We start from the raw sequence: 18,958 nt of genomic DNA, 5'->3' as shown, positions 1-18,958 counted from the left end.
TCTGCATGCATATATAGGTATTGATCAGAATTGTAAGGGTGTATACAGTTTTTGGTATGTTTATCTGTATAGTTTATTCATATTGAGAAGTTCGACACAGGAATAGCTTTATACCTGGTATTAAAGATATATTGAACAATTAAGACAAAGATAAAAAAAAAACAATGCATGAACTTAATTAATTGTTCTGAAAATATGTTCATAGGCATCATATACTGAAATGAATTTGTTTTAACACCGTTTCATCAATTCATCATTACCACGTGCATCCATTAATCATGAAATGTAATTCTTATATGTACAGTGGTATATTCTATTTTCTTACCTGAATATTAATTAGGAATTAAGTGATAATACAACCACACCTGTGTCACTCGATCAGCTCACCTGTTTAGAAAATGTTTTGAATAATGTCACCTGGCCAAGACGTTGTTGTCTTCTTTATATGGAAATGATCATTTCTACTATTACATTTTACTTAATGGAACATTTAGTAGTCAGTCTTGATTGAACTTTGGCAGTAACATATGACCTAACTGGTTATGTTTTTTGCTTAAATACATGGAGATTATGCTTTTAATTGATGCAGCACTCTTAAAAAGGAAATTAATTTCAACCTATTAGGTGCTTAATAATAGCAATTTATATTAATATAAGCACAAGGTCAACACCAAAAATACTCATTCAGCACTCCCATGGGAGATAATTCATAAATGACCAGTAACATTTGTGGGTTGTTCAGCAAAATGAATTCCTAAATCGTGACCAAGAGAAAGACTTAGGGTTCTGTTTGTGTTTACAGTCACCGGGAGTAGACAGTGGCGATCCACAACAACAGGATGCTGCCCTCAAGATTCAGACAGAATACCGCAGACACTCCGCCAAAAAGGAAGTGGAAGGCATGCGCGAGGAAGATGCTGCCACAACCATCCAAGCTGGGGTCAGAGGTCACCAAGACAGACAGAAAGTTGACGAAATGAAGTAAGTGAATTAATAACAATAGAGTTGATAGGTTATTTGGGGTCACAAATCAAATTTGGGGTCAAACAGAGTGTCTACATGGAATGAAGTTAATTGAATTATAAATAAAAGAGTTGAAAAGTCAATTTGGGGTTACAGGTTATTGTTTAGAATTATCTTAATGAAATGACATATTCACTTAGTCGTTTGATGCCAGAGGTCAAATTAATAGCCCTAAGGTCATACAGGTAGAGGTCAACAGGTCATCTTAAAAGTCATTGAGGTGAGGTAAAAGTTTACTTCATTTTTCTAGTTACCATCATCATGAGATTATCAGATTTTGTGTTGCTACATGTACCGAAGTTATATATATAGTCCATTATTTGGCGATGTGACTGAAGCTGCTCCAGGTAATTAAGTGACAGAGACATCAGTGCCAATTCTCATAATGACAGGACTGATCACTGATTGGTCACGTTTTAAGGGTTACGTAAATAATATCAGTAGATGTCTGGATTACTTAGTGTTCACATATCCTGGAAACATCCAAACATGATTATCAAGTAAGTTTGGTAGATTTAATTAATTATTATTAATTAATAATTATAAAGTGATTTCATTAGGCATCGTTTAAGGGTAGAAGGTGGTTATTGGAAAAGACTGGAACTTTTGATTTACAGATATCGAAGATGTTGGAGGTTGAGCTTTTGGTTAAAAAAAATCCCAATTAGGAGAAGACCAGAACTTTTGATTTATGCAGGAAGATGTAAGAGGTTAAGCTTTGGGTTAAAAAAAATCTGATTTGAAGACATAATTTAGAGTTACACGTTTGTCTGTTACAGAGAGACTGAGGAAAGATTAAAATCACAGGAGGAAGTGGATATCAACTTGGACGACCCAGAGGTGGCGGCCGCCGCTGTCAAAATTCAAGCTGGGTTCAAAGGTTACAAGGCACGAAAAGAAGTTAAAGAGACAAAGGTTAGTGGTCCTGTGGGTAGATTGAGGGGTATGTAATGTTCAAAGAACAGCCAGATCACAGAGGTCTGGTCTCTAGTAATAAAGGGACAAATAATGACCTTGAGGGGTCATATAATGTCCTTGACCTAAGATTTTATGGAAAATAACAGAAGAGATGTATAATCCTGATGGAGGACACATATATTACCATATTCACTAGTATTAGCACTTACACCCAATCCACTGAATTAATCAATAAATTGAAAGTCAAATTTACAACCTGCTGTTCTATATGTCATAATCCATTTATGCATTGCAAATTATCAATCTACAATATATGTATGTAATAATCTTTTACCTCTGAAGACAACACATATTTTCACTCTTTGAAATAAAACGCTGGAACAGTTCATTATACAAAAAAAATCAGTTGTGCTCAGAGTTGATTTGTTTTAAAAAAAAAAATTGTTTTGATTCGAAAAAATATAGATCTATTATTACTGTGTTACCCAAATTATTATTATTATGTGTTATAAGTATTGACAAAAAGACTTTTTGCATCCTTATGCAAGGTTTGTGTTAAAATAGTATCGTTTTTTAAATCAAAACATTTTAAAACACGTTTGTGTGGTGCTACTAACGGTGAATAGGGTAATGAACTGAAGGTAAGTTGATACGTACAATCAAAGGTTAGGACAAGGTCATATATCTTAAAATAAGCTTCACTGAAAAGTAAGGATCAAATCGAGACTTTTAAATTGACAAACTTCATCCGTGCAAGGTAAGATTTTGCTAGTGTTTGTTATGAATATATTTTGTGCTACTAATTATAATGTGTGCATTGCTTATAATGTTTTGCTTGCTTGGCTGAGGTGTACGTTTGTTGGTGGTTTGAGCACATTTAATTTTGTAATAACTTTTTCACATTATGTTTCATGACATACCGTATTTTTCCTAATGAGGGCGCCGGGCGCGGGTAAATAGCTTAGGGGGGCGCTGTTATTTGAGATCATTTTTAGATGTTTTTTCTGAAACAGACTTTAGTCATCTTGCTTTTAGTTTCGTATTTTTCTGAAACTTACTATAACCAAATTACGTTTTGAAGTCAAGTAAGTATTGAAATTACATAATTATGAAGAGATGTATGCACCAGAAGTGTTAAATTGGTTAAATATGTCTGTTTCACGGAATATTGGCATTTCATGCTAGCCTGTTTGTTTACCATGCGTACACAAAATGGCAGACGGTGCTTTCGATCTCCACTTTCGTTTTGTGGCAGATGGGAAATACCGACAAGACCACACAATAAAATGCTTAGAAATGATAACATTCCTGTTATTTAGGAACCTTTATCATAGATATACAGTAAGTATTCATAAAACCTGTATAGACATCGCTAAAATGTTGTTGCCATTTAGTCTTCATTCATACACGTGTGTGGGGCATTCAAATGACACGTTTTGTTTTTAACATGGCGTTCTCGCTGTTTCTATGTGTAAACACTTGGCAAAGATGTCCTAAGTTGCCCAATCCAATAAATTTATAGCTGATCGGATATCTGTTAAGCATCAGATTGATGTGAAACAGTATTTTATTAGTGTCTGCAAAGACAAATCGTCACAATCTGGCACAAAAATTGTATGAAATTAGTAGAATTTTTTTTCAGCAAAAAACGTGGTGGCGCCCTTATTAGAGGAGGCACTCTTAATAGGGGAAATACGGTATTACACCAGACTTGCAAATAGATATTATCTCCCTTGATAGTTAAAGATTATCTCCCTTGATAGCATAATAACCATTTTATTTTTACAGATTAAATCTTACAAAAGCTTATTCCTTATGAATTATCTTTCTAGTTCCTTTTCCATAAGTCCAGTCCTTTGATATATACATATATATAAATAGATATGTAAAGACCTATTTTAAGACGACTAAGCATTAAAGGTATAACAACTATACAGATTTGTTTTGAATGATTAAAAAACATTTCTCAAAAAAAGTCCACAACTCTTTTAAAATTAGCACAATATGTTGTTTTTTGTTATATATATATAAACACAGGGAAATGAAAAAAAGCTAGGTCATCTCACGTTTGATCATTTAGGAATTTCATTAAAAAAAATGTTCTAGGGAGATAATCTTACTATTGTCAGATTGGTCCTGTGCTATGGTGAATTTTGTTTATAAGGGGCACATTTAATGTGTATCTATTAACATACATGTCTTCTTTTTATTGATAATTAAAAAGAAAATATTGAATTTAATTGGCCATATAGAGTAAGACAAGTGAAGATAGTGCTGAAGAGGCCACTCAGGGGGAGACAACTGTGACTAAGCAGGAACCAGAAGAGGTAACTGATATAGACTTAGAGGACCCTGAAGTAGAGAAAGCAGCGAACCTCATTCAGAATAAGTTCCGCAGGCAATCCAAAAAGTAGTGACTGAAATTAACAAAAGACTTGTTTCGAAAATTAGTTTTGAATTATGACGTTTCCATATGAATTCTTTGCAAATGATTTGGTGCTAAGTAAAAAAAAAATGAACAAATATTTTGCCTTTTCTATATTTGTTTTGTCTTTTTAATTGAATTTCCTGAATTAGATGTATGAAATGTGAATGAACAAAGCTGAAAATTGTAGATTAATCTTTTACTACACAGTAGGAATATGGTAAAACGTGACTGTCCAACAATGTCTTTAAATTATGACAACTACACAGTTGAATCTAAGTGTCTCAGTGTCGTTTTTGTAACAATAGTGACTTTTACTGTTTTGTCAGCCTACCATCTTTATGGAACAAGTTTGAATGAAACTAAAAATAGGTTAAACAAATATAGATCATCATTGCTAATAAATCAAGGTACTTATGTATGGGGAGACAATTATGCTACCCTTATTTTTCTTGTCCCGCTGCTTTGATATGTGGTAGTATGACCATTTTGGACATTATCCAGTTACCAGTTAAGGATCCTGTCCTGTCGCATTCTGTCCTATTCCATCCCATTATCTCGTAACCCTGTCCCAACCCTACATCGTTTATGTGGACCCGGCCAGGCATTTGTGTAGACCTAACAGATATTACTTGTTTGTATATATATACAAAAAGCCATCATGATCCTACAGAAGTTATGGAGAAGCAAATTGGACCTTTAAGGCATCTTCCTCTTTGTCAGAGCCTTCTAAGTACAGAGTGAATTGATGTATCACTCATCCTTAGGTGTAATCATTCCCTATAACTTCTCCTCAGAGACATATTTACATTATATTATATTTATGCGTGTTCCAATAGGCAGTATAACATAACCATATAGACTCCCTGACTGTTTGTAATTAATAATCACCGGAGACAATGGAAGCCGCTGCACTAAGGCGTTCTGGTTATGATACATACAGTACACTGGGGAAAATGAGTTGTATCTATAGACTATGGTGGTATTCATCGCACTATCATCGTAAACCATTTGTATTAACAACTTGTAATGATACATGTTAGAGAATGATGTTTCCTAAAACTCTGGACCACTACGTCTAATATCCCACCAGGTCTTATATCCCACCACTTTATAACCTTCGACTACTGAGACATGTACAATAGTGTGGCGGAGTGGTTATAAGGTCGATAGACAAGTGATACTGATGCTTTTGAAGTTAATATGAAATGTCACACCATGCAGTGGAAACTAAAGCACATTCAAATAAAGATAACAAGAATATTTAATAGCCTATAAAATGGTCTTAAACAGCATTTTGCAAATTCTGGTCTATAACATCTGCCATCAATAACAGTAAATATTTTTGGTAAAAAAATTAAAAGACTCTTCAAATTTTGCACCACAAGGTAATGAAAGTAGCCATGAACAGTAAATTATTGAAGATTTATGCATCAATTATTCAACACTTCATGTTTTCATCGGCGATTTTTAAAAAAATCAATATCTGCCTAAATTAGCATATCATTACCTGTTCATACTAGACAGTCACAGGGAACATTAAACTAAGTAGAGAAACACTCAGAAGTTTACAATTAAATGGGTTATTACCGCTTAATGGTTAAGGTGTCTGACATTCTTCTACTAGTTCACTATACCTCTGATCAGTACCTCAAAGAGTAAGTGTTCCGCCGAAAAGTTGACTTGCTCCGTCGGGCGTGAAATCACTGGGCAATGGTTGTTTTTAAAAATCCTTTACCCATTTAGATTGCCTGGCTGTGCAATATGGCTTAGTGGTTAAGGTGTTTGACATTCTATCACCATTCTTCCAACATCAAACTAAGCTCCTAGCTGTCTTTAAAGTTCTGTACCATAACCAATTATCCATTCTAGATTGTGACTATAAAAAAAAAAGTTCAAATTTCTGTAGTTCTTGGGGAAAATCAACTTTTGTTGAAAATTTTGCAATTTGATGTCCTACTACGACTGTGTCATTCAAAAAAGGAAAAAAAACACGAAGAATGAATACAATTTGATCATTATTGATTCTGTATTATCTGTTCATGTACCGAGAATTCTACTTTTGGAAGTGTAAAATGAAGAAATTCAATATAATTACATAAAAAAATGATGCTTATTTCATCCATGGCTTTCCTGGTTGCGATGAATAACGTTTATAGGTCTAATCCACAGGCTCAAAGCGGTTTAAGTTAATAACCATTATCACTACTAAAAACACAAATTATTCTCTTAACAAAATTAAAAATGTCTGCACAAAGTATTTCTGAAAAACAACATAATTAAGGTATTTTTGCACCTCCATTTTGTTGCTTATTTTTAATTGTTAGTATGTTTTGAAGTTTTGCATTTTTGATAAGTTTTTGATGGTAGTATCGTTATATCAAAGCATCTCAAACAACTTGCTATGTTAAAAAAGTATTACATGTATATGTAATGATTTTTCAATGAGTATTATCAAAGAATCTATTGACATAAAATTTTAGTGTCTAACAGAAATTAACGAATGTTTTAACTATAAAAAATACATAAAATTATGTTGGAAACTGATACAGGAACATTATACTTGTATGTACATTTTTTGTATAAAAAAAAGTTGACATAAAATTTTATGTTAAATCTTTTGTTTCTCTACATTATAAAGATGCCATTACGTAATGATTTATATCAGTAAATGGAACTGGTATGAGGTGTTGATATGATGCTACACACATTTTTTTTTGTTATTACCATAATTATCCTGATTAATAAGCCATTATTTTATGACTGATTACAGCGATAAAATTTTTACTTCATACATAGTCCACATCCCAGGTGATGTCTTGAAATATTGGTTCATAAACATTATGATAACTAACCAAAAAAATTATGTGACAAGTTGATGTCTGGAAATAATTGAATAAGCCCATAGCTGATAATAAACTGATGTGTATTAGCATAAACCTAAGTTGATAAGGTGATGTCTTGATTTTTAAGAAACCAATTACCAACATTGCATGCATCTATGATATGTCTATAGTATAATAAGCTGATAACTTATCATACAGTGTATGATGTATGATGATAAGCTATAGTCATATTAGTCCAATCAAACCTGACAAAGCTGACACTCGGTAATGACTCGATTAGACCACAGATATTACGTTGAGGTCTGGTAGTATTTGTTTTTACTAAGACAATGACCTGGCTAGTGTTTGTACTAGGCTTATAATTAGAAATTAGGCCTGATCTTCTAATCATATAATTTCAGTGTCTGCTTCTTCTATACCTTTCTATAATACAAGATAAATAAAAGTGATCAAATTTCAACTTATAAACTTGTTTCGAACCTCAAATGTTGTAAATTTAATGGCTTATTTTGTAGGATAATTAAGGTATATACTACTGTTTTTGTTGTTGTTGTCAATGTTGGTTTCGCTAGCTGTGTTTGTTGCCACTAAGTTTGTTGCCACTGCATGAGTTTGTTTGTGTTGTTTGTTGATTAATCAAGGCTAACGATGATCAGGCTGATTTAGATCCTAATGCTAATGAAGCAGCAACTAAAATACAGGCTGGATACAGAGGTCACAAGGTCAGACAGGAGGTCAAGGCCAGAAGGGTAGGTCAGAGTTCGGAGGTTATGAATATGTTCAATTACGGTTTGAATAAACTGTTGAAGATTGGATCATATTTAATTAATGAATGTTTTGACATTTATAACATTTAGTTTTTTGTTACATTATTCAAGGGAATTTAAAGTTCCCTAATTAATATGTTGCATTAATTTTCGTTTTATGATTTAATTTTCTTATGTATGCAGTTATTATGCATGATTAGTTTGCCATCACCATTTTGATATATATACATATATATTGTGCCATATACCTCTGAATGACCAATATATTTTGTTAAAATAATAAAAGATAAGGCTGTAAGAAAAGCATCACAAACTTTTTTTAAGTAAATTCTTATTTCAGTATTCATGCAAGGACAATAAAAATTCGCGAAAACATTCATAAAGTCTCTTATATTGGCCTATCCAATCAATTCATATCTTGTCGTATCGTTTATGATTATACAAGATAGTACAGCATGTAGTTTCTAGATGAGGAATCATCATTTGAACAGTAGTCGATAAAAAAGATTTTACTATAGGTAAAGCGCTAAAAATGGTAACAAAATTTTATTTACATGCTTTAGGAATCACAACAGCTCACCACTGAAAAGAAACCAGAGGAAATTGATATAGACTTAGAAGACCCAGAGGTACAAAAAGCAGCAACAAAGATCCAAGCAGGTTTCCGTGGGCACAAGACGAGGAAAGAGATGAAGGTAGGATATCGGTGATAATATTAATGGTTACAAATTTCATAACTATATACACAGTTATTGTCAGACGTTGGTACCTATGTTACTAATTTGATATTTTTTTTAAATGAACAACTATATGCAGAAGCTATCCTACACCGTCAGCGGTTGTGAGAATTTGTCATTTTGATTACATGCCAGACTACATAATTATCACTAGTATGAGGAAGTTAAAATCCTGTATTTCATAATTTACTTTTATCCCAGTGTAATATGTTTTACATTATGTATATTACATATTAGAGGCCAATATGGCTTATTTGTATCTCCCAATACCTGCCACGTAAACTTCAAATTCACTAAATCACAGGGAACCAAAGAGACATCTAGTGGAGAAGAGGCTGGAGTATCTGATACAGGGGAGATAACTCAAGAAATATCACATAAAACTATAACTATTGATAAAAAATTGGATCGAGCTGAGCAAGAATTGCCAGTTGGACTAACGGAGATAGCTGATGAAGCTTCAGAGCAAAAAACTGATGAAGTAAACTCTGAACAAAAAACTGAAGAAGTTTTAGAACAAAAAACTGATGAAAAAATAAATGAGGACAAAGAACAAAATTCTGATGAAAAAGTTGAAGACACTCAGGTAGAAAAAAAATCTGAGGAAAAGGTTGATGAAAACAAATTAGAACAAACTTCTCAGGAAATAGCCCAGGAGACAGTTGAGCAGGCACAATCTGAAGAAAAAATAGATGTATCAGATGCTCCAGCCGAAAAAACAAGAGAGGAAAAATCAGAGGAAAATGTTGATGAAAGTCCTTCAACACAGACCCAACAGCAAGCTGAACAGGTGACACAGATGTAGAGTTAACTAGTTAGAGAATCTATTTCTCTTTCCAAAACAAAACATAAACCAGCTTTCTCTATTAACTATTTTCCTTTAGTTATAACTGGGATAATTGAACTGTTCCACAAGGTGCATGTTTAACACCACTGTAATTTCTTTCTACGATTTTTATTAATACTATAAAAATGCTCTCATGAAGCATTTTATTTTGGAAGAAACTAAACTGTTTAATGATAGCTTTCTACTAAATCAAGCGCCTAATGGAACATCTTCGGATGATGTTTAAAATAATCAAGTCTAAGAAAAACCACCATTAGCTTGCATGAAAATTGGTAATAAATATTTATCCTTTGTTGTAACCAGAAAAAGCAAAACTTCTGATTCAATTGATACTGTGATTCAATGTGATGAATTACCCGGTAGTGACTGGTAATTTATGGGGGCAGACAACTCAATAGTTTCGTAACAATTAAAGTAGCTAATTGTGTAATTTTGGAAATGCAGGATAAAACCAGATTATTCAACATATTAATTCAAGTGTTAAAATGTGCACCTTGATGGAATGACTACTCTATTTTCTATACCCCTGACAGTATTATGTATCTTTCTTGTTTATAAAGAATATGCTACTCTTAGGGGCTCGGTGTTTGGAGTAGAGAATATCATATATACATTTATAGATATATATAGTCTGCTACTGAGGTATACAATATCTTCTACCCTAGACTAGAGATATATTGTTCATCACTCCTTGGATTCATTCCCAAGTCATACCTGTTGGGGTATATTGTTTACTGACAATCTACACTTGGTCATTTCTCTATTTTCCTTCCTTGATTTATGAAAATATTGTTCGATTAATATGGTATAAATCAGTATAGGTTCACTAAACTCAACAGTAACATAAGAAAGTCTGTATTACTGCCAAAATTTTGAAAATGATGGTTCAGAATTCTACAGATTGTACTTTCTTTTGAAGGATTTTTTATGATAATGTATGATATTTTATTTTAATATTCAGTATTCGTCTTTCAATAGATAGGATGGGGTATAGAAATTATTTGCCTAAGATATTTGATTATGATACCCGTACTTTAAAAGGCTAATTAAGGTCAAAGTTTATTCCATATTTATGTTATTTTATTTTATTTTTTTTCATTTTTTTTTTTGAACTTCTATTTCCTCTTATTGTTAAATAATTTACTAAAATACTAAATTTTGATTTTGTTTAATAATATTTTTTTTGCGATTTTAAATATTATGCTACATAAGAATACATATTAAGAATAGATATATTTTTCCAACTCCTGTATATGCACAAAACAAATCAAATAACGTAGTAGCTAGACAATAGTTGCTAGACGTTAAGAGGTTATATTTTGTAGAAAATGTATTAAATATTGTTTATTTTTCTTTCATTTTTTTTGAAAATACTAATGAAATTACCAAATTTTCTCCTAAATATTTTGTCATACACATTTTAAGAGTGAACAGTATTAAAATTACACGGCTTATTGCCCCAGCTTATTGTATTCATCCTATCAATTTAATCTACATAACTCTACAAGTGGAAAACAAAATAACCAATCTTGCTTTACCAATGATACCTGAACCAAATCTGTATCATAAAGCACAGTTACTAACATTGAATCTATGAATATATTCTATATAAAGTATTATAAATGTTTAGTTCTTCATTGAATATTTTTGTTGTTTATTTCCATGTACAAGATGTTTACCTGAACAGTAGTGATTACTGTATTCCTCAAAATTAACAACCATTTCACCTAAAACATTTAAAAAAGTTGTCTCTGTATGAGGAAAGCAATACTTAAAATGAGTTTATTTTAAAAATGTTTATCAGATCAGCCTAATGAAGACAATTTCTGTTGTTAACAAATCGTAATATTTTGAATACAATTTTTTATCACTATGACTAGATGTATTATTAACATATAATGGTAACTCTAAGCAAATGCCAGTGGCATAGCAAATGCCAGTGGCATAGCAAATGCCAGTGGCATACATGTTTATTGTTTTCATTATTGCCAACAAGAGTGGAAAGAGCACTTTTTTGCAGGTGAAATGAAGCTTTGATTAGGATGAATATGGTATTATGTGTTAAAACGTCATAGTTTTACTGTTGTTTAAATCATATATTCTTAATGAATTCAGTGTAAGTTATTGTTATTGATTGTCAAGATTCACTTCCAATTAAGTTTCAGCGGCTGAACTGATGGCTTCATAATATGATATATAATATGTGTCCTTAAGATTTTATTAAAACAATTTTATTTCAGGATATTTGCTTCTGCTGATTGAATTGTTACAAAATTCTGAATTATTTATGAGTGAAATCTTATTGTGCAAAATTGTTATAATATCTAGATCCAAGCAAAGTTGTCTAGGTGATGGGGATATGTTTCACATGATTAATAGTGTTATAACAGTGTTATTTTATGTATATATTTGAGTCGGCTATGATAACCAAGTCATGTACTAGATGGGACGTTTTTCGTTTTCCTTTTTGGATATGTTATTGGTAATGGTGTAAACTTATTAATGAAGGATCACTTACATTATCGTGTATTCTTAAATAGCCAGGGAATACAGAACCCTTTTAAGTTTAAAAAAGTCAATCATTCTTAGAACCATTTGAGCCAGTGGGCAAGTAAAAATATAACAAAAGATGTAATATGGCTTATAATGCAAGTTAAAATGTTTAGCCACAAGGATACCCAGTTTCTTTTTAATAAGCTTATACAGCTGAATAATTGATAAATGTGATTTTTTTGAAATCTTGTTTAAATGAATGATACTAAATAAGTATGCAGGCTAAATGAATTAGCTTAGTTGAGACCATCAAGTTAAGTCTGTTTTGTTTTTGTGATCTCACTGTAATTATGTGATTGACACGGTGTATAGTATATTGTATATGTCACATTGTATCACAACATAAAGATTGCAAAGATTGTATCCCCAAACCCTAGATTGCAAAGATTGTATCCCCAAACCCATACACATAGTTGGCCACTTTCACTGCCCTTTGTTGCTTAAATACTTAAAATACCTGCTATGGTTTTCACTAAGTAAATCTCCCAGTAGCCAACATGGACATGATGGAAATCTCCAATTGGCTATAAAAGTGAAGCAAGGGGAAGTAACTCTTACAAATGAGAGATATTATTTTCTGCAAAAATGAGATACCAATGAGAGAGAAAAAAAGAGACTAAACAGAAAACATACAGCTGTTTGAATCATCTCATTTCAATGGTTACAGTAATATGTTCCTGCATCCAAAGGAACTATCAAATATTTTATTGCTTTGCATTGAATTTCAACATTCAGAGGAATTACTAGTATTCTATATTAACTTTTTACAGTCTAGCCCCGATGAACCAAAATCTGATGAGACAGAGAAAGGCGAGCCTGAAAAGATAGACATTGATTTAAATGACCCCGATGTCGTAAACGCTGCCACAAAAATTCAAGCGGGATTTAAGGGTTATAAGACTCGCAAAGACATGAAAGAACCAAAGGTTGGAATATTATAGATTTTTTTTTTTTGTTCCTGCATGTTCTTTTATACGTCGTAGTTAATTTCTCTTCCTTAAAATCTAATTCAGTGATATTTGGTTTTGCTGATATGCATAGTTATCTACCCCTAAGTGCCGATACTGATGTTGATTGCATTTGAAATTTAAAATAAAAATACTTTATAGTAATTTCCTGTTCAAACTAAAGATGTGGCAACAGCCCATGTATAGAAGGGGAGATAACTTTGCATTATACCAATAATTAATAATCATTGTTCCTTAAAAAAGTGGTTTGATTTTCTAAAATTAATTGGAACTATTTCTATTGTTTTAAAAGAAATTGGTTCATAATAAACAAAAATGTTCCGCTAAATAAGGAATGTTAAGTACAGAAGTATGAATAATATTTCCAGAATATTTATGGAGAAATAATCATTCTTTTTGGATATCAATTCAGAAAAACAAATGAAATACTAAATAAATATGTTGTTCTACTGTAAGAAAATATGTGAAATCTAATTAATGAAAAGTTCATGAAAAATTAAGTTTGCAGAAAAAAAAATAATAAATTTCAAAAAAGAAGCTAGCAAAGTAAAATATTCTCTTTGAACATTAAACATATTATTTAAACAGTGAACTTACCTGTGTTCTTTAGTAACTAATCTGTGTCTCAGATGCATGTCCTGGGCAGAACTAACCTAGAGAACTAGAGTAGTCCCTAACAGATTGTTCTGTATGGTCCAGATTTAATACCTTTACAAGGCTAGTCTTCAGAGGTTTGACATGAAGTTGATAAAAAAGATTATAAATGGTATGAAAAGCGCATAGTTAAATCTAAAAAAAAAACTGTTTTCAAATATTTTGACAAATTTTCACATAGTAGAATAAATAGTTTTCTAAAAAAGAAAAAAAACTGATTATCAAAGGTTTTTTTATAACAACAAGCATGCTACTGTATATATTTTTATTTGGTTTTTTTTAAACTTTATGAGAGAGGGACTTAAGATGCATGCATTTAAAAGATATGAAAATAGTGTTTAGTTTTTATCTAATACTGCATGCATGGAGTTCAATACTTATCATATTTTTTATTGAATTATTGTTAAAAATTAATTGGCATATTCATCTTTCATTTTGTCTGCATGTATGCATGACCTTATTTTCTGGAAAATAATTTTAATATGATATAAATATACTAGTAGTACTTATATGACCCTTCATATTTCTAGAGAAAGGTTTCTTATTTAACACTATAACTCCAGTTAACAGTCTCATGATAGAAGCATGGTATACTCATTCTTTGCAAAGACTGAACTCTAATGCTTTCATGAACAGCATTTAATCTACGAAAAGACTAATTGTAGTTTTGACTGCAATTTGAATCATATATTAATATATACCTGTTTGCATAATAGTTATCTTTATTTTCAGTGTATAGTGTATAATTACAAATGTATATATATGTATTATATAAAATTACATAATGTTAGTGTGTTTTTATTTCAGAAATGACATGCGCAACAATTTAAAAAAAAATCTTTTTTAGACTTTCATGCTTGTGATAGATTAAAACGTTAATGTTAATTCAGTCACCACCAAAAACTCATTTTAACTCTTTTAATACTAGGACTGGTAGAGTGGATTTTGTAGTTAAAGGGGTTATTTGGTTAACATTCTGTTCACTGTATTTTTCTGTATTTTAAATGTTTTATGTTAATGCATCAATTAAGCATATCATAATGCTGGTTGTTTTGGCCTGTTTATGATGATATCGTACTAGATTTGATATTACATTCAATTCTTTAATTGTTGAAATTTCACCCTTACTACTTTCATTGTTTTCTGATGCAGAAGACATGTTGCTTAGAATGCCAGAATCGAAATTTGAATTGTATGCCCATTTCCCTTGCAACATATACATATACAGTTGTATGTGTGTAATGGAAACCTTGATAAAGTATCCTGAAGATTACACAGATAACTGATAAATGTTTAGGCAGTTAGATTAAGATTAATTTCTTTGGATGTTCCTACACAGAATTAAGGAGAAATATGAGTTCATAGAGTAATATATTCATGATCTGTAAAACTAGATATATATAGAAAAGGTGATTACTACGTTCATCCCATTTACAATCTGAATATTGTATCAGACCTGCTGATCTCTTTGCAATCTGCTAAAAAGTTACTCTCAAATGTAGATTTAAGCTGTCGAAAGTCTAAAATATCCAGAGTCCATTATTGTTATTGCGTGAATGTGAAGTGGTAAATATGGTTCCTGATTTATGAATGTCAAAATTGATGCTGTCAATCTGCGATTTGTTACTAATGAAATTGTAGTTGTGTAAATATATTTTCATCATAGGGTCTTTGAATTTCACCATCAAACTGTTACGTCTACTGACAACTGCTGGTTTAGGAGACATTCACAAAGACGATGATCATGTAACTTTTGAATAAGCAATTTTGTGCCTCAGAGTACGTAATGGACGGTTGACAAGTTGAGTGACACACCAGACGCCAAAGCATAACTATTTATTCTACCAAATTGTTTTAGATAAGCATATCCCATTAGACATGATTGAATTTTCATGTACTTTATTGATGCTAAATACGACTCGTCCATCTACTGATATTGTCATCGCCATTATATAATACCATTGACTTACTCATTTCTCTCCACAGATATTGTGAAAGGAAAACGTATTTGCTTTGATAATTTGTCCTGATCAGGAAAGATCAGATCCTTACCATTTGACACACTGTTCTTATAAAGTCTATGTAAAATCACCTCAGCCAATCAGAATAGTGCCTTATTGCAGTCTTTATCTGATCAGGAGTCGGGCTTGTCTGAGGCAGATCAGGATGAGGCAGACGACATTGATTTAAATGATCCTGAAGTGGCCATGGCAGCCACGAAAATCCAAGCTAGTTTCAAAGGTCACCAAGTGCGAAAAGAATTCCGTAAAAAACAGGTTGGAATTGCACGTCAATCTGGTTTAGGCTGTCGCCAATGATGTTTTTATTTTTGTTCTGGGTATGGTTCCTCGCTGTAATTGTTCATTTCATCATTTCTTATTGATTTTTGCCTTTTTTTTTACTATTCTTCATTTTTTATGCACGGGGTTAAATGCATGGCTTGGCACAATTCCCCCTCAAACACTTGTTTTGTGAGGGAATCAGTTTTAGAGCACAAACATCCAACGATAGAGAGAGCATCAATGTCATACTCATAGCACTGAAATACTGTCTAATGTTAAGACATTGTAAGTACGCGGCTATGATTTGCATTTATTTTCATTGATATCTTAGGGGGGGGAGTCGGAGCTCCATCAACAAATAGCAGCCCTGCAACTAATACTAGAAACCCCATACAAGCCTCATATTTGCATTAACCATCGTAATATGCCCCATGTTCTTGTTCTCTGTTTTCTGTGTATTATGCTGACAGTGTGTATTTTTCGTAAGGCAGAGGTCTTGGACAGATTGCAGGACATATCATTCACCCGTGACCATGAACCTTTAAATCCCATACTGACCTGTTCAGCACTTTCAACATGAGGTGATTGCCTCAGGAAAGCGATATACTTGTGCATTTGTAGCTCCCACTTGTCTTGTCTCGTACCAGTATTTGGGCTGGTGAATAACGAATAGTGTTGTATCTGCGGGACTTGCCAAATCAATATTCATTATTGCATAGTTTGTAGTTTGTCAGTTTGCCGCGTGTGATTTCTGACCCCTGGCATTTCCTAGACGTTTCCAAAACTGCGACGACCGCTATAGTAGTAGACCAATTAACAACACTAGTCCCTACATAAAAGGTCATGTTATAAGCGTATATAATGTAAGAATATCCAATACGTTTGCATCGATAATGCAATCATGATATCTTGTACTTTTGTTAAAGAAATTAAAGATTGTTTTTGGAAACATTTTGGCGGTAGCTATAACACTGTTGGTTTATGTATCCCCACAGTGGGTTTGTGTCAGTACAGACCGTGAAGGTAATTGATATCACTGCTTGTGGTGATCCCCTAGCTGGTATGTTACGTGATAGAGATGTATGCATACATGATTAGTTGAATGTATCTGGCATTCTGTTTTCTAACTCGCCTGATTATTGGAGTTTTTGATCTCTGTATTAAAACTATCCATTGATATAGTCTAATATTTTTTTCTGATTGTCTCGCCCATACCGACAATGGTAAGAGGAGACGATATTGGGGTTATGGTAGCCAAGTATGTTTCAAAATATTACCTCTAACACTCCACATCGGTTTCAAAATTCGTGTGGTAGCTTCCAATTACCGACCATTTCTGTTGTTCTCAAGAAAGTTATACTTTTCTTCTCCTTAACTTGGCTTGTCTTTAAATGACAATGTCTGCCAACCAGATTAAAGGATGCATTCTCAGATAGAATTCTCAATACTGATTGACAGGTGATTAGGGCATCTGATGTGGTGCTGCGGTAGTAAGCTGCAGGTTAAAGGTGAATAGGTGTCCATTAGTATCCTATAATCTCTCAACGGAATATGCTATATCAGTGCTCTAGCTATCCAGGTACTACTGCTGATAGCGATAGTCTAATGCACACTGCCGTTATCGGTACGCCCACGAGATTTTACTTAACTAATTTATCGGGACAACATCTTCACGCACTACTCTGATGACAGTTTTCATTTTCTTTTTAATTTGACTGCAGGCAAAGGTAACTCACATTCATTCAGTGCTTTTGTCACATTTGTTTTATTTGCTGTTGGCATATTACATTGTGATTGTGATCATGGATTTTAAATCTTTCTTACAAGTAAAGATTTTCAAAAATTCTGTCAATGACACTCATAAAATAGTCATTGTTTAAATACCTTGCATCATATCTCTAATGTTGAGTACAGATTATCTGTGAAACCATTACAACAGTATGAGTATGTGTTTTTATTGCTAATTGTTACTTGAAACCTTGTAGGTTTATAGTTACGAGTGCTAGTACCGATCAATATTGTTCAAACCAGTTGTAGTGCTAAGACTAAGTGAACTTGTGTTACAGTCGGCTTACAAGACTGACGGAGGATACGCTGACAGCAGTGACGACAAGTATGTAAGGGTTGTCGACAATGAGATAGACATTGATTTGGCAGATCCTGAGGTCGAAAAGGCTGCCACTAAAATTCAGGCTGGATTTAAGGGCCTTAAAACTAGGAAGGAACTCAGAAGTGTAAAGGTTTGAAGGCACACGTAGAAATTCTGTCATTTTCATTTGTTTCAGTTTTCAAATCTTATATGTGCATGGATGGTTCACAACGTAGTAAAATAACTTTTTGGTCGTGCAAAGTCAGTTTCTCTCATTTTCATTTCACATTTTTTACGATATTCAGCAATTGGCATTTTAGATGATTGGAAGAATCATGAATCAGATTTGAAGACCTGATCTCCTATCATTTTTGTATCATCGGCAGTTGCATTTCTTTGTTTTCATGGCACAGTAGAAAAAATATTTTCCATTTTGTCAGTAATTTGACTTTACATATTGCAGGAGATTGCATGTATAGATCACTAGTTTCCATTTTCATATTTGGCAGTAATCTTCAAAGGGTAGACCATACATTTATACATTTGATGAATTTTATTGTACGACTGCTGTTTTAAGTGAACATGATCATGAAAATCACTTCAGATTCGGAGAAATGGACACATGTAGAGTTGTAAATACCGGTAGTCAAAACCAGAATACTATTTTCAGTAAAATAGGATTTGAGTGTTTTACCTTTAGAACTTTGATTTTGCACAATTTTAATTTTCCTTATCCAGTGGTTGTTTTTGTCATTTGTGTTATCTTTGTCTGAAGAAAGAGCATTTTTTAAATGTTTTCGTTTTCATATATCTAATTTATGTTGATTATTACTAAACATGCCGTGTCAA

At 32.5% G+C, this 18,958-nt stretch overlaps 1 protein-coding gene across 1 annotated transcript in view; it reads left to right on the top strand.

Moving 5' to 3' along the window:
* LOC138317740 (neurofilament heavy polypeptide-like) overlaps positions 1 to 18,958 on the top strand; it is a 78,577-nt gene that overhangs the window by 32,710 nt on the left and 26,909 nt on the right. Inside the window, exons 3-11 of the mRNA XM_069259604.1 lie at positions 803 to 981; positions 1,803 to 1,938; positions 4,194 to 4,268; positions 7,854 to 7,961; positions 8,543 to 8,674; positions 9,021 to 9,506; positions 12,887 to 13,042; positions 15,877 to 16,014; positions 18,087 to 18,260. Of these exons, the coding sequence (XP_069115705.1) occupies positions 803 to 981; positions 1,803 to 1,938; positions 4,194 to 4,268; positions 7,854 to 7,961; positions 8,543 to 8,674; positions 9,021 to 9,506; positions 12,887 to 13,042; positions 15,877 to 16,014; positions 18,087 to 18,260 (1,584 nt within the window). The remainder of the gene's footprint in view (positions 1 to 802; positions 982 to 1,802; positions 1,939 to 4,193; positions 4,269 to 7,853; positions 7,962 to 8,542; positions 8,675 to 9,020; positions 9,507 to 12,886; positions 13,043 to 15,876; positions 16,015 to 18,086; positions 18,261 to 18,958) is intronic.

This window comes from Argopecten irradians, chromosome 3 (genome assembly GCF_041381155.1).
Source record: "Argopecten irradians isolate NY chromosome 3, Ai_NY, whole genome shotgun sequence".
NCBI lineage: Eukaryota > Metazoa > Mollusca > Bivalvia > Pectinida > Pectinidae > Argopecten > Argopecten irradians.
This window is presented reverse-complemented; position numbering and strand designations above follow the sequence as displayed.